The sequence below is a fragment of the Tupaia chinensis genome, unplaced genomic scaffold, assembly GCF_000334495.1.
Source record: "Tupaia chinensis unplaced genomic scaffold, TupChi_1.0 Scaffold000609_1, whole genome shotgun sequence".
Taxonomy (NCBI): domain Eukaryota; kingdom Metazoa; phylum Chordata; class Mammalia; order Scandentia; family Tupaiidae; genus Tupaia; species Tupaia belangeri.
The window spans coordinates 3,042,422-3,059,165 of NW_006160128.1; the positions used below are offsets into that span (position 1 = coordinate 3,042,422).

Here is a 16,744-nt window from a genome sequence, read left to right on the forward strand (position 1 = left end):
AGTTCATTACCTCTATTATAGGTCTTTGAAAATAATGCAATAATCCTCCCTAAAGATAGAACTTCACCTTTTTTGTGATAAGTAAAAGTAATATATATATCTATTATAGACTCTGGGAAATCCTGTAACAAATAAAGTGAAAGGTAGAAAATTATTGTGCATATGATGCTACTGCTGAGAAGAAAGTACTCCTGTGGTATTTTGCCCATTTACATATTTTGTATGTCTGCCTTGAGATTACATTGAAGTTCTGTCTCTTACCTTTTTCATTTAACATTTTGTAGTAAACATTTTCTTCTTGTCATTAAAAATTGTGCAAAGTTGCCAGGTGCTTGTGCGTGAGTGCCCAAGATCCCAAGAGGAGAACGGAGAAGAGATTGCAGCGCGGCCATCCCCACTAGGGGGTGATTTCTCGCTTTCTGTCTCTCTGTCTCTCTCTGTCTGTCTGGCGAGCGCATGCGCCCTATAGCAAAAACCTCTTCAAAAAAAAAATATTGTGTAAAGTGACTTGAATGTTCCTTGTTAAAAATGAATTAGTTTTATTGCAGAAAATAGAGAATTAAGAAAGTTGTGAATAAGACACAAATTGCCTATAACTCCACAGTCTAAAGGTAAATTGCTATTCATAGTATAGATTTTTTTATTTGAGTGTGTATCTGTAAATATATGTTTACATAATAGAGATTATATTCATTATTTCTCTTTTAAGTAATTATTTTATTTAACTTTAAAAAAATTTTTTAAAGAATTATTTTAGTTTTATTTATCCATCTATTTTTTTTTTTATTTTACCTTGACCAGAGAGAGATAGAGAGAGAGAGAGAGAGAAAGAAAGTGAGAAAGCAAGCCACCTGGTCCAGGACTCGAATCACAGTCGGCCATGTGGGAGTCTGGCACCCTTAACCACCACTCTGCCTGCCAGCCCTATTGATTCACTTTAATTTGACCAGAGAGGGACAGAATGAGAGAGAGAGAGAGAGAGAGAGAGAGAGAGAGAGAGAGAGAGAGAGAGAGACAACGGAAGCTGCCAGGCCCGGAACACAAACTGCATTCAGCCATGTGGGAATCCAACACCCTTTACTACCATGCCACCTGCTTGCCCCTATTTCTTACTCAAACTTCTACTGCGAACATTTGTTCCAAGCTAGCAAACATTTTTCAACAATTTTAATGTTCTCCGAGTAGTCATTCATTTAACAAATATTTACTGAGTTCCTATGATGTTGCCTGATACTATGGTAGGTTCCGAACCTGGTAAATATGACACCTGCCAGCCTTCATGGATTTCAATTCATTTACATTGCTTTTATTATTTCATTACTATAGACGTGGTATAGATATAGTATGATCAATATCTTCGTAGCTAAATCCTTGTTCCTATTTGTGATTAATTCCTTACCTACGATTCCTAGCAGCGGAATCACTGAGTCAAAGAAGTGCAATCACTGAGACAAAGGACTGAACTTCTTTTTTTTTTAAAGAGAGATTTTTGCTATAGGGTGCATGCACTTGATGGAGAGACAGAGAGAGAGAGAGAGAGAGAGAGAGAGAGAGAGAGAGAGAGAGAGAGAGAGAGAGAGAAAAAACCCAATCATCCCCCTCCCCCCCAGCAGGGATGGCTCACCCCCCCCCCCCCCAGCAGGGATGGCCATGCTTCAATCCCTTCTCCTCCACTCTCCCTTTTGGATTTGGGGCATGCACTCACACGTGCTTGGTGTGAGTTTGAAGCCTCTGGGTCTAGGACTTGAACCATAGTCAACTACGTGGGAGGCCAGCAACATAACCATGACTCCATCTGCTTGTCCCAGGAGATGAACATTTTTAAGGTTCTTTATTCATAATAATTTCAGGAAAATATGTGACAATTTTTGTCCCTAACATGAATCTTCATAAATTCCTAGTTGATCAAACCTTTACTAACAATGACTGTCTTTTTTTCTTTAATTTATAATTACATGGGTTATATTTTTTCCCTAAGTTCTCATTCCCTTAATTATTGGTGAGGTTAAACTTTGCTCTGTTCCATTTTCTATATTATAGACCTAGTGGAGATTTTTGAGTAGTAGTCTTCAAACTAATTTCTTTTTTTGAAGAGTTTTTTTTTGTTGTTGTTTTTTGTTTTTGTTTTTGCTATAGAGTGCGTGTGCTTGCCAGAAAGACAGAGAGACAGAGAGACAGAAATCATGAAATCACCCCCAGGAGGCATGGCCATGCTGCAATCCCTTCTCCTCCATTCTCCTCTTGGGATCTTGGGCACGCCCACACCCACACCCGGTGTGAGTTTAAGCCAACAGGTTGGGGACTTGAACCACAGTCGACTACATGAGAGTCCAGCAACATAGCTATTATGCCAACTACTGGTCACCAAACTAATTTCTTTACGTATAATCCATCCTACCATCAGATTAATTTTTTAAGATCATATCCCTTCATTTCCTTACATAGAAGCCTCTAGTCACCAAGTGACTAAATAGTGAAGTACTCACTTCTTAATTTGGTATTCAAGGTTTGCAAGGAACTTTCCAATACTATATTCCAATATCCTCCACATATATTGTACTCCAGTCAAATTGAACTAGTTATTCTTAGATGTGTTTTTCCACTTCCTGATCTTTTCTAGAGCCACTCATTTCTTTCTTTTTACTTTTTTTTTAAACTTTATTTATTCATCAATTCATTTATTTTAATTTGACCAGAGACAGACAGACACACACACATACACACACACACACACACACACACACACACACACACACACACACAGAGTAAGAGAGAGAGAGAGAAAGCAAGTCACCAGGTCCAGGACTTGAACCATGGTCGGCCATGTGCCCAGTGCCTTAATCATCATGCCACCTGCTGGTCCCCACTTTTTCTTTTTTTAATTGCCAGAGGGCACATGTGTCTGCCAGAGAGAGAGAGAGAGAGAGAGAGAGAGAGAAAGCACCCCCCACTAGAGCATGGTTGTGGTCATACCAAAATTCCTTCTCCTCCATTTCTTCAACCTGTTGGAATTTGGGGCATTTACACATGTGTGCCTGGTATATTTTTCAGGCCTCCAGGGCCAGGATTGAACCACAGTCAGCCATGTGGAATCCAGCTCCCTTACCATTACATTATGGTGCAGGCCCTGTCTTTTAGTTTTCTATTTCCACCATTACCTTTTCCTATTGAAATTTTATCTCATCTTCAAGGTACTGAGAACCTGTCTATATATTTAAGTCTCAAAACAATCTTGCATTATATTAATATTCTCATTTTAGAGGTGAGGCAATTGAAGCTTAGGTAGGTTTGGCGACTTGGCAAAAATCACTTACTATGCAGGGTTAAGAGTCTGGAACCAGCGGTTAGCGTAATAGCTAGGTCGCTGGACTCCACGTAGTCGACCGCAGTTCAAGTCCTGGACCTGGTGGCTTAAATTCATGCCAGGCGCGTGTGCGTGTGTGCCCAAGATCCTGAGAGGAGAATGAAGGAGAAGGGATTGCATCATGGCCATCCCCTGCGGGAGGTGATTTCTTGCTTTCTGTCTCTCTGTCTCTTTGTCTTTCTGGCAAGCGTACCCACCCTATAGCAAAAACCTCTCAAAAAAAAAAAAGTCTAACACAGGTGTTCTGAATCTGATTCGATTGTTTCTGTCCCATCACAGCTTTCTGAGAGTGGGGTCAGTTGATGGCAAGAATGGTCACGCTTTGTCAGGAGACATTTCACAACTCCTTTACTAGGGTTTAGAAACTGATCTCATTGTTAAAATTAGGCTACTCAGGGTAGGATCCACAGCATTTTGCTAATCAATGTCAGTTAACCGAGAAGCATGATCTTGGTTATCCCTCTAGTCCTGAATATTCAAGAATAAAAGACTCGTGTGTTACATACCTTTTCCTCTTGCTTGGCTCTTATTATGTCATCATTTTCAAAAACCACTGTGACCTCTGAGAATTTTGAGACATCAGAGTTGTCTGGGACTTCCATGACCTCTGTGACTTCGGTGATGATTCTCACATCTGGGACCTCTGTGACCTCATTATCTGGAATATCTGTGACATCCGTGATGTCAGTGATGTCTGTGAATTCTGAGAAGTCCAGGCTGCCCATGACGTGGACAGGGTCTGTGTACATGTACATGTGTGGGGCCTGTACACCCGTGAATGCCGTGATGTCCATGATGTCCGTGGAGCCCGTGATATCTGTGCTATTCGTGATGCCTGACAGGCTTGAGACCTCGGACACTTTGGAAGCTTTGACCTTCTCCTGATTCAAGAGGGAGATGAGGTCCATCCATTGAGAAAATAAGTTGTCCTGTTTGTACGCAGGGGCGCAGAGCTGTAGGTAGTAGGCTCGACCGCTCACCAGCTTCAGCTTGAGGCGCATGTTCTGGGCATCGTGCACTGAAAGAGTCACAAACTGCAGGGGGAGAAACCTGCGAACAAATGCAAACGTGATGGCACCTGGAGACCCAACCCGAAACTCGTAAAGGGCCTTTCCTGTTATATTTTATAGTAGTTTGCAGAGAGAGACTCAGGACAACATGCTTATCTTCCAGATAGCTCTGGGTCGGAGCTCCTGAGGCCCATCTCATCTTAATTGTGTACTCAAGATTCTGATGTACGAAAAGTCAGAATGTCAGCTAACTATTCATACCATGAGAAGTGGCAACTTACCTTGACAAGCTATCTATTTTAATTAACCCTACAAAGTTGACACTTAGTTGAGTGATCACAGAGCAGGTTATAGCTAGAACAAGACCAGAGTTAATTCTGATGGAAGGAGAGTTGGGAAGTTGGAGGAAGAGAAGGCATGTTCCTAGAGGCAGCTTATTATGACTCTGCAGTTCCTGTTACTTAGATTTATTTATTTATTCTTTTTTTTGTAAAAAAGAATTATTTTTATTAATTAATTAATTAATTAATTAATTAAAATTTGACCAGCGAGAGACACACAGAGAGAGAGGGAAAATGAGAAAGCAAGCCACCAGGTCTGGGACTCGAACCATGGTCGGCCCTGTGGGCGTGTCCAGCGCCTTAACCACCATGCCACCTGCTGGCCCCATATATATTGATTTATTTTCAAATTAACCACACCTTTGAGTATCTTTGTCACGACTTGTCTTCCCTGACTTTAAGGCTGCTGCTCTTTGTCACTTACAGCAGGGAGTACAAGTGAGATGCTCCATAGAGCCAACTGATACCTTTCATAAACCTTTGTCACGTGATCGTTAGTCGGGTTTCCATTTGTAGTTCCACAGGGGGAGAGTCTAATTTGTGGGAACTCCTTAACCTCTTCTTTTTGAACTCACCTGGTAAGCACCAGCTTCTCTGTAGAAGATGTCAGGAGACTCGTAAACAGGAGTTCTGTGTCTTTTGGGGTGGTGGGTGTCAGATGTGCCAGCAGCATCACATTGGGGGTCTTGTGTGCAGAACTGGAAGAACAGATGCCTACAGTCACCCAGTTGGCTCGGTTATGGAGGTATATGGATTCGCCCCTTCGGTTGACCTGAATGCAGAGAATCAGAAGAGTTTTCTGATAAAAACGTATGGCTCTGATGACCTTGCTTCTCTGAGCAGTGTGAGGGAGGACAGCAAACAAAGGCAGAATGAGCCATCATGCACTTCTTCACTTGTTCACGGTCATCCTTGGAGAGGTTAGCACAGGCAACAGGCACAGTCTGACCTGTGGGGGGCTACCAGGGAGGGCTAACATTGAACAAACTGCGTGTGCAGCTAATGATTACAGTAAGAAGTGTGATGAATACAAGTTCAGGGTGCCAGGGGAGCACAGCCTGGCTTAGAGCAGGGATACAGGCAGTGACGGAGCTGGCAAATGTTTGACAGCCTGGACATGGAAGATACGTACATTTACACACGAGTTTATCTAAATTGTCACTGATATAAAAGATGAATAGCACACAGTTTACAAATTACAGCCCTTTTAAAATTCCATAGAGCCAACTGATACTTTCCATAAACCTTTGTCAACCTTTTGTGTCTGTAACCCCAAGAACATAGATAAGAGTAAAAGGACAACGATGAGTTTTGAATATCTATTGCCTTTGTTTTGGATATAATCTTACTATACATTTACATAATTTAATTTTTAATCATGGCAGTGTTTAACAATAGCTCACTCACTTCTTAAACCCTTATCAAGCGGCCAGTTCCAGCCTAGACAGAGGACCAAGCAGTCTCCCCCAAGGAAGGGGCCTCTGGCTAAGACCTGGACACTGCGGGAGACAAACTGGCTGGCGGAGAGGAGAGGTTTCAGGCAGAGGAGCAGGATGTGTAAAAACCTCAGAGTCCAAGAATCTTGGCCAATAAAATTGCTACGGCAGCCCAGCCACAGGAGCATGCGTAGGGCACCGCTGCTCTCTAGGCTGAGGCCACGTGAGAGGCTTGGCCCACCCTGAAAAACAGCATCATGGTGTATCCTATGGTCCCAGCAGCTAGGGAGGCTAAGGCAGAAAGACTGAGACACAACGAGAGGCTAAAACACACACACACACACACACACACACACACACACACAGATCTCTGCCAGTTGTTAGAAGAGACTGGAAAATAGGTCACTAGGGACGTGAAGGAAGCCAGAGAAGTTACACTGGTTTCTCAGTTGTAAGACACCTGGTTTAATGAAAAATCATCATCACTTAAAAACAAGTGTATTCGGAAATAGGTTGTAGCCCACATGACTGATTACCACCCAAGGCCTTGCCCCTTTTCTTCCTGATTAACACAATCCTGGTTCTGTCCAGTGTCCCCCACCCCAGGGACAACGAGGCTCTCAGGAGCTAAATCTCAATGAACCTCAACCTTCATGGTGACATATGCTGCTTGCCAGTGACTGATTTCAGCGGAGGCATTTGATTCAGGTGCGGCCAGTGACATACAGGCAGGGCCTCCTGGTGACACTGAGGGGCTTCCCAGTCCTCTCCAGGAGTCACCAGGATGACCCCTCTCTCTCCTATTGCAGGCAGCTGCCATTGTTGGGATGTGAAGTCTTAAGAAGAGAAAACTAAGAGAACCTGGGTCCTCCTGGCAGTGAGCTGATGGCCTGGGGTTCTCTCACTCTATTCGAGGTCATTCTTTTCTTCTTCATTTCAACCTGTTGAGTCAGGAAACTCGGTAACTTGTTGGCAAAGACATACTAACAGGGAGAGGTAACCCTGAAGGGTAATAATGAAGGGTGTGACTTATCAAATATGAGAAGGGGCATGTCGAATACATAGAGGGCTAACTACCTCCCCCAGTGTAGGGCAAATGCTATGTAATTTCATGAGTGTGCAAAAGCTAACTTGGAAAGAGCATAGGAAGACAAGTGAAAAATGAAATAAAAACATCCTCAGTAGCAAGAAGTATGCAGAGGCAAAGTGCCTCATATCATGGCTTGTCACACGTGTTCTGGGGCATCACTGAAACAGTAGGTGTTTCTGGAGGCTTCACTTTGTCCTGTGGTCTATGGAGGTGAACAGGTCACACCTGTGCTCAGGTATCAGCGCAGGGAACACATACATGGAAGATGAAGTCTCCTTACCTAGGGAAGCTGTATCTGTCGGTCCCAGTCACCTCTCTGTGCAATCAGCCAAGTAGCTGCTTGAACGTGGTGGAGTGAGAGGTAACAGCTTGGTGCTTAATTTTGGACTTCGCTGTGGCATTTCTATGAAGCTTAGCATACAGCCAGTACTGCTGAACTCATTTCCCCATTCCTCTGTCTGAATATTTTAATGTTGATGGTTTAGAGGAAAGTTAACTGCTCCCAGATACACTGAAATGCAGTATCAGTTATAACAGAGGTGTATTCTTATCAGAAAGACACTTTTCTCTCTGACACTATCTGACAATTCCATTTTACCTTCAGAACTAACCTAAGATCCATTTTAATCCCTAGTTGTGTCATAGATGTTATTTTTAAAAATGTCTTCTAAGTCTAGGAAGTTATCTGAATGCTTCCTATGACAGAATATTCTGAAATCACTTATGTAATTTGGGGAACATTATGATAGAACGACAATTATGGTAGAATTAGGACAGAATGCCGGCTGAGTTGGCACAAATGGTGGGGTGCTGCTGCATGTGGCTGAGGCCTGGGTCAGATCCTGATCCAACCTGAATAGGCTGGGCATGGCGGTATGCACTTGTGGTCTTAGCTAACTAGGAATCTGGGGCAGAGGATTTCAATGGCAAGGCATTGTTGAAAATATCCCTCTCAGACTGGCAGGTGGCATGGTGCTTAAGGGTGCTAGACTCCCACATGTTGACTGTGGTTTGAGTCCCGGACCTGGAGACTTGCTTTCTCACTTTTCTTCTCTTTCTGGGTCCCTCTCTGGTCAAATTAAAACAAATAAGTGGAATAAAATAATTCTTTAAAAAGGAAGAAAGAAAATATCCCTCCTTTTTTCTCATAAAAAAATTCTTTGTAAGAGTTTGCTGGGACCATTTGAAATTAATGTCTTTCTACCATTGTGATTATTTCAGATTGTTTAAGATTCCAAAACTGCTCTCACTGATGGTGTCACACATTTCCTTGCCACATTCAAAACAATTCCCCTCCAGCCTTTTCAGTTGCCTTTGAGGAAATGAATGACTAAAATGAATGGAACTTAATCCAGGGTTGGAGTCTTACTTACCTGGATAAAATTGCTCTCCAGCACGGGAGGAGATACGAAAGGGGCATACTCTCCTCCATCCAGCATGTTTTGGAGCTCTCCTGGGTTGTGGGAGTACGGGATGCAGAGGGCACCTTGCCCATTGTTCCTTGTGGTAGACTTCCGACTGTTCTTCTTCATTGTGCTACACACAAACATCAGAAATTGAGGGAATGGAAATATAATTAATGGTGCAGAGAGAATTTATTATTATAATTAAGTGGCTTCATTTGTTTATTAATCCAGCAAATTTTATCAACATCTGTGATAACTGGGCATTGCAGGTACATCTACATAGGGATGCAGGACTGATAAGACCCCATGCCCTTCATCAACTTCACTCTATGGGAGATAGATAGTAAACAAGCAAGCAAGCAAAAAAAAAAAAAAAAAAGAGACTATAAAGACTCTAAAACAGATACACGTAATAAGAAATGATGGGAGCGTGGGGCTGGCAGTGATTAGGGTGGTTAGGAAAGGCCTCTCTAAATGCTGTCCCTCCTCCATACCATTATGTTCTCTATTGTGAATTATACCAGTACCATGCAGGGTCCCCAATTCCCTTTTTTGTAAGTAAGGTATTACAACTATACTAAACGAGAACACTTCTAGACCATTCACCTAGAAGTAAGTAGTGGATATCTACCTAATCAATGACAGTTCACCAGCTGCTCCCTACTCCAGCTGACTCTATCACTCTCTGGAAACTGCTTCATTAGACAAAAATGACTCTGTTATTGGATTTCACCTTTCAACTCTCAGAAAAGACAATTCTAGGAAGTTAACAAGGTCCTAGCCGTAGTTCTGTTTATTCATTCAAAGGATCATCCTTCCCACTCGAGATTTATTTTTATTTATTTATTTATTTATTTGCCATAGGGTGCATGTACTTGCTGTACAGAGATAGAGAGACAGTGAGAGGGAAAGTGAGAAATCAACCCCTACAGGGGATGGCCATGCTGGAGTCCCTTCTTTGTTTCCCTCCTGGGGTTTTGGGCATGCATGCACATGGGTCTGGCATGATTTTCAAGCCTCTAGGTCCAGGACTTGAGTCACAGTTGGCCACGTGGGAGTCCAATGCCTTATATACCATGCCACGTGCTGGCACTACCACTTGAGTTTTTTTTTTTTTTTTTTTAATGCCAGAAGGCATGTGTATGCATGAGAGCAAACAAGAGAGAGAGAAAGAGAGAGAGAGAGAGAGAGAGAGAGAGAGAAAGCACTCCCCAATGGGGCTTAGTCACTGCAATTCTTTTTCCCCAATTTCACCATCTTGTCAGGATTTTGGGCATGCACATGTGCCTGATGTGTTTTTCAAGCCTCTGGGGCCAAGATTTGAACCACAGTTAGCCATGCGAGAATTTGAGATCTGGCTCTTGATGTGTTTCCCTTAACCACTGCACTATAGGACCAGCCTTGGATAGCTCTTTTTTCCTTCCCTTCCCTTCCCTTCCCTTCCCTTCCCTTCCCTTCTTTCCTTTCCTTTCCTTTCCTTTCCTTTCCTTCCTTTCTCTTCTCTTCTTTTCTTCTCTTTCTTTTCCTTGCTTTGCTGTTTTCTTTTCCTTTTTCTTTCCTTCTCATCTTTTCTTTCCCTTTTCTTTTTTTTCTTTTCTCCTTTCCTTCCTTCCTTTCTTTCTCTCTCTCTCTCCCCTCCCTTCCTCCCTCCCTTCCTTCCTTCCTCCCTCCCTTCCTTCCTTCCTTCCTTCCTTCCTTCCTTCCTTCCTTCCTTCCTTTCTCTCTCTCTCTCTCTCTCTCTCTCTCTCTCTTTTGTAGGACATTTTTGCTATAGGGCAAATGCACTGGCCAGAGAGACAAAGAGAGACAGAGAGACAGAAAGCGCAAAATCACCCATCCCCCCGATCCCTTCTGGGCAGATGGCCATGCCACAATCTCTTCTCTTCCAATCTCTTCTTGGGATTTTGGGCACATGCACATTCACATGCATCTGGCATGAATTGGAAGCCGCTGGGTCTGAGACTCGAACTGTGGTTGACTATGTGGGAGTCCAGCAACATAACCATTATGCTATCTGCTGGTCCCTGTTTCTTCAAAGAAGATAAGATGTGAAAAGATGCTTAATATCACTAATTATTAGGGAAATGCAAATTAAAACCACAATGAGATATCACCTGATGCACATTAGGATGGCTATCAAAAAAACAGAAAATAACCTTGTTGACAGGAATGCAGAGAAATTTGAACCCTTGGGCACTGTTGGTGGGAACAGAAAGTGGTGCAGCTGTTGTGGAAACCAATATTGTGGTTCCTCAAAAAATTAAACATATAGGGGTGGGATGATGATGCAGTGGTAAAATACGATGGTCTGTGAGGCTATCACACATGGGAAAGTTCTGTGTTCACATCTGGAGACTTCCCTCCACCGGTACTTAGGGTACTTAGGATCAGGACTGGCAGATGCTGGGGATGGGTTGTGACATCGAGACCCAGTTAGGAGTTCTGTCTCTCTTGCTCCTGGAGGAAAGAAACTTGTAAAAATTAAACATAAGGGGCCAGCAGGTGGCATAGTGGTTAAGGTGCTGAACTCCCTCATGGTCAAGCATGGTTTGAGTCCCAGATCCAGTGGCTTGAAACTCATGTGAGGTGCATATGCATCCATGCCCGAGAAGAGAATGGAAGAGAAAAGATTGCATTGTGGCCATCCTCCCAGTGGGCAATTTTTCATTTTCTGTCTTTCTGTCTCTCTCTGTCTCTCTGGTAAGTGCATACATTCTATAGCAAAAATTTCTCAAAACATTTTTTTAAAAATTCAACACAACTACCATATGATCCAGAAATTCCACTTCAGGGTATACACTCAAGAGAATTGGGAGCATAGTCTTGAACAGATGTTTGTGCATACATGTTCATAGTAGCACTATTTATAATAGCTGAAAAAAAGCAACCCAAGTGTCCATAGACAGATGGATAAGCAAAAAGTGGTCTATTATGATTCAGCCTTAAAAAAAAAAAAGGAAATTCTGCTGAGACCAGCAGATGGCATAACAATTATGTTGCTAGACGCCCATGTAGTTGACTGTGGTTTAGATCTTGGACTGGTGGCTTAAAACTCATGCCAGGCACATGTGCCTGCATCTCTAAAATTCTGAGAGGAGAATGGAGGAGAAAGGATTACAGCATGGCCATCCCCCTGGGAGGTGATTTATTGCTTTGTGTCTCCCTGTATCTCCATTGAGCACATGACCTATAGTAAAATCTCCTTAAAAAAAAAAAAATAGCTCTCTGGGCTGGGACCTAGTTGGCAGGCAGCGATATGGTTAAATGCACCAAGAAGGTCAGCATCGTTGGTAAATATGGGACCAGCTATGGAGCCTCCCTACGAAAAATGGTGAAGAAAATTGAAATCAGCCAGCACACCAAGTACACCTGCTCCTTCTGTGGCAAGGCTAAGATGAAGAGACGGGCTGTGGGGATCTGGCACTGTAGTTCCTGCATGAAAACAGTAGCCGATGGTGCCTGGACCTGCACCACCTCGGCTGTCACAGTTAAGTCTGCCATCAGAAGACTGGAGGAACTAAAAGACCAGTGGAAACTCCATAGACATTTGGAATGTCTTTTGGAATGGATTAACTTATGTAAAAAACAAAGAAAAAAAGAAAAAAGAAAAAAAGAAAAGAAAAAGAAAGGAAAGATACTTTGCAATACACTTCATCGCGGATGAACCTGAAGGACATTGTACTGAATGATCCAGTCACGAAAAGACCAATACTGATGAGTCCCCTTCTATGAGCCGTCTAGAGCAGTCCCATTTAGAGACACGGAGCAGGACGCCGACTGTGCTGCACAGAAAGTGGAAGTGGGAAGTTAGAGTTGGCTAGGTAGGGTTTCAGCTCTCAAGATGTAAAGAATCCTGGAGGTGGGTGGTAGTGACGGTTGCAGCCACATTGTGAATATGTTTAATATTACTGAGTTGTACACTTAAAAATGGTTAAGATTGCAAATTTCATGTTATGTGTATTTTACTACAAAAAAAATAATCTGGGGAAAAATATTTCCCTTCTGTCTTCACAAACTGTATACCAGTAAAAGAAAGGTACTTAATTGGCAAGTAGCAGGCTCTATAAACACCATTCCCCCCTGGGGGTGTGTGATTTCTTGCTTTCTGTCTCTCTGTCTCTCTCTGTCTTTCCAGCAAGCATGTGTGCCCTTATAGCAAAAATCTCTCTTAAAAAAAAAGTAAACAAGAATGAGACAAACAAAAACTATTCAGGAATAAAAAGGAGGGAGAAAACAAAAACCCAAAACAGAGAATAGGAAATAATAAAATGTATTTAAGTGTGAAATAGCAGGCAATAAAGTATTTACATGCACTGCCTCATTTAATGTTGATAACATTGTGCAGGAGCACTACAGATATGCATTTTTTAAAGAATTTTTTATTTAACTTTATTTATTTTAATTTGCTCAGAGAGAGAGAGAGAGTGAGCGGGAGAGAGAGAGAGATGAACAGTGAGAGAGCAAGTCGCCAGGCCCGGGACTCGAACCAAGGTCAGCCATGTGGGAGTCCAGCGCCCTTAACCACCATACCACCTGCTAGTCCACTACAGATATGCATTTTGGGACCAGCAGGTGGCCTGGTGGTTAAGGTGCTAGACTACCACATGGCCAACGGTGGTTTGAGTCCTGGACCCCTGGTGGCTTGAAAATAACACCAGACACATGCGTGTGTGTGTGTGTGTATGTGTGTGTGTGTGTATGTGTGCCCAAAACCCAAGAGAAGAATTGAGAAGGGTGGTCATCCCCCAGGGAGTGATTTCTCACTTTTTCTCTATCTCCAGCAAGGGTGTGTGCCCTATGGTAAAATCCTAAAAAACCTAAAAAAAAAAGAAATGCATTTTAGGGCCAGCCAGTGTGGTGGTTAAGGCAGCTGGATCCCACGTGGCCTACTGTATGGGTCAAGTTCCAGACCTGGCAGCTGAAAAAACTTGCTGGATATGTGGGCATGTATGCCCCAAATCCCAAGAAGATAAGGTAATGTGGCATGGCCATCCACCCTGGGGGATGATTTCCTCACTTTCCTTCTCTCTCTTTCTCTCCCTCTCTCTGCGTGTCTCTATCTGGTAAGTGCTTGTACCCTCAGACAAAACAAAAACAAACAAACACACACACTCACACATTTTAGAGTGTGACTGAAGCTTAGAGAGGAATAGTGATTTATCAAATGCCACAGGACTTATAAATCCCTAAAACAGGACTCAGCCCCTCATGGCCTGACTGTTGAGCTCATAGGAGCTCATGCTGTTGCCCAGTGCTCAGTTTTGCCTTGGGTGCTTGGAAGGATGAGAGTGTGAGTTGGCAAGGTGAGAGAAGTCCACAGAGGTCCAGATGATGGACAGAGAAAAGAGAAAGGGAGCAGAAGAATATAGAAAGAGCCATTCCCTTGTCTTCCTGTTTCCTCCCTTCTTGAACAGTGTAGGCCTGAAGGCATTGGGTGAGGCAGAGAGAGGGTGAAGTCTGCACTGAGACCCTTGGGAAGCCACAGTTTCAAAGCCCAGGAAGGCAGGGGTCACAATTCCTTACACTGTGCCCATCTCAGCTCAGACGCTCATATCAATTCACATGTCCCGTCTTAAAATTTAGAAAAGTTGAACACTTTAGACAGTTCCCTTAGTATACTGAGTCTCTAGGAGATGAAGAGCAAAAATAAGTTTTGGAAGTGAAGTAAGTAGAAGAGGAAGCGAGAAAGGAAGGCAGAGAGAAAAGGGCAGAAGACGGGGAGGCCCTGAAGCTCAACACAACCTGGTCCACATGTACCATCCCTTCTTACCTCAACTCAGGGCTGAGCCACAATCCTCTCTTGGAGATGAAGTTTTAAACTCACTTCAATTTGGGCTTCCTCCTTTTCATGATGAAGTCTTTTATGAAAGAAACAAAAAACAGTAAATGAAGCATACTCAAAAGAAACTAATTTCAATTCTAATCTTTGCTCTTATTTCAAATATAAGGTTCATGCCTTAGAAAGGGTTCTTCAAACTAAACTGGGTGGGTGAAGTATAAAGGACTGCTGTTCACATGGCAGCTGAGCTAGTCTCCACCCTCATCGTGGTCTTTTGGAGAGTGGAACCAGTGAGTTCAGTGCTCATAACTGGCCTCGAACTTCCCAGCAGTGAAATCCCAGGCTCCTGTGGCATTAAAGATAATTAATAATGTGGAAATAATATAGACTATACTACCCAGGTGGCATTTAATTGCCTTTTAAAATGTGTTACTTGTGGTTACCTGAAAACCTTCTGAAAAGGTTAAGAAAGTTCCTGTTCAGAACTTGCAGAATGTATGTTACAGGCTTTTACGATTAGAGCACAGAAGTCCTTCAAAAAATGTACAAGGGAGACAGCACAGAAGAACAACAGATAGATAGTGTGTGAGAAAGTTCTAAGTAATAACCTATTCAGTTTTATAATTGGTAACAGGTTTTTTTAATCTTTCTTTCTTACTAGGACATAAAATAATAGTATATCTTAAAACTGCTGGATCTTAGATTTAAGGGCACACAACCACTCTTGTTCATCCAGAGGTGGGTGACAGAGTGCACATTTTGGAAAAAGTTCACTCTGAAGCTATCCTAATATGGATACCGTACTTCAGCTGTGAAACATTGGTTTCCTTGACCACAAAATAAAGATTTTCTGCTGAGACTTCCCCCGTCCAGACTCATTTCTAGTGGGTAGAGATAGCTCTGTGTCACTTTCTTGCCATTTCTGTCTGTCTCTCTCTGTCTCACTGTATCTCCCTGTGACTTTTAATATTTTTTAAGCTAAAGTATTCTCTGGGCTCTCAAGCCTATCCTTTATTGTGTTAATTGGTGCCTTTCCTCACTTCATTTAGGAAAGGGACCAGCAAAGCCAGGCCTATCCTGATATGGATACTGTACTTAAGCTGTGAAATATTGCTTTTGCACAGGGTGCATGCACACTACGTGGTTTTCATTATTTGCTTTTTAAAATGACAATCTTAGGGGTTTTTTTATCCTCTTTTTCTCTTTTTTCATTTTCTTTTTTCTTCTTCTTTCCTCTCCTTAATTCTTTTCCTTTTTTCTTTATCTTTATTCATTTTCTGATCAGCCTCTATGCACTAAGTGTCTAGACAGGTCCAAGTGAACAGTTTCCAATCATCTGAATATGGTTAGGGTCAGAATATTTCTCTCTTTACCCTGAATCTGATGCATAAAGAGTGAAAATGGAACAGAAGAAAGATTGCAGATCACCTCCTTCTGCTCGCCTCTGAACGCTCAGATTGAACTTCAAGAATCAGGAAGGGACCAGCAGTTGGCGTTATGGCTATGTCGCTGGACTTCCACGTAGTCGACCGCAGTTGAGTTCTGGACTTTGTGGCTTAAACTCATGCTGGGTTAGTGTGTGTGCATGCCCAAGACCCTGAGAGGAGAATGGAGAAGGGATTGAGGCATGGCCATCCCCCCTGGGAGGTGATTTCTCGCTTTCTGTCTCTCTATCTCTCTCTGTCTTTCTGGCGAGCCCACGTGCCCTATAGCAAAAAAAAAAAAAAAAAAGAATCAGGAAGAACTGCACCATCCATCAGATGACTAGAAAGCACCACAGTATCACAAGAAATATGGGAAAGCAAGACAATACCTCTCCTCCAAGGGAAAAGAATAACACCTCTTCATCCTCAGAAATTCAATGAAACTCATGAAAATATCAAATAAAGAATTTAGACTATTCACAGTGACAAAGCTAATAGAGATGGAAGAGAGACAATGAACTGCAGAAGAGACAGGAGAAAAGAGCTGACAAGTTCTAGGAGATGAAGAAATTCTTGCAAGATCTAAAAGAGGAAATACACACTCTAAAAAACAATCAAATGGACCTGTTAGAGGTGAAGGCTATAATACAGGAAGTCATGAAGGCTATAATACAGAAAATCAAAACCTCCCTTGAAAGTATTAAAAGCAGATTAGATCCTACCAAAAATTGAATCTCTGGTGTAGAAGACAGAATCAATGACCTAGAAAAATCCACCATGAAGACTGAGGAAATTGCCCCCAAAAATGAGAATAATATACAAGAAATACTAGATGCCATCAAATGTCCAAACATCCAGATAATTGGTATCCCAGAAGGTGAAGAGACTCATAAG

The 16,744-nt window shown here is 42.5% G+C and overlaps 2 protein-coding genes across 7 annotated transcripts in view; one reads left to right on the plus strand and one right to left on the minus strand.

Moving 5' to 3' along the window:
* The window catches only part of GARIN2 (golgi associated RAB2 interactor family member 2), a 40,128-nt gene that overhangs the window by 17,139 nt on the left and 6,245 nt on the right, over positions 1-16,744 (minus strand). For 4 of the 6 annotated variants that reach the window (XR_336025.2, XM_006158794.2, XM_006158795.2 and 1 more), the window contains exons 1-4: positions 12,286-12,414; positions 8,615-8,777; positions 5,291-5,487; positions 3,871-4,414 (exon numbers count right to left, since the gene is read on the minus strand). Coding sequence is in view for 5 of the 6 variants with exons in the window: in XM_006158794.2 (XP_006158856.1) it covers positions 3,871-4,414; positions 5,291-5,487; positions 8,615-8,777; positions 12,286-12,302 (921 nt within the window). In the remaining variant the exon portion in view is untranslated. Of the gene's footprint in view, positions 1-3,870; positions 4,415-5,290; positions 5,488-8,614; positions 8,778-12,285; positions 12,415-14,417; positions 14,506-16,744 lie in introns of those variants that run through there. The other 2 variants (XM_006158792.1, XM_006158793.3) reach the window with 1 other exon arrangement.
* On the plus strand, positions 11,904-12,212 carry LOC102476951 (60S ribosomal protein L37a-like; the record flags this gene model as incomplete). Its single annotated transcript, XM_006158799.1, has 1 exon — positions 11,904-12,212. A coding segment is annotated over exon 1 (309 nt), but the record flags the coding sequence as incomplete, so codon positions are not given.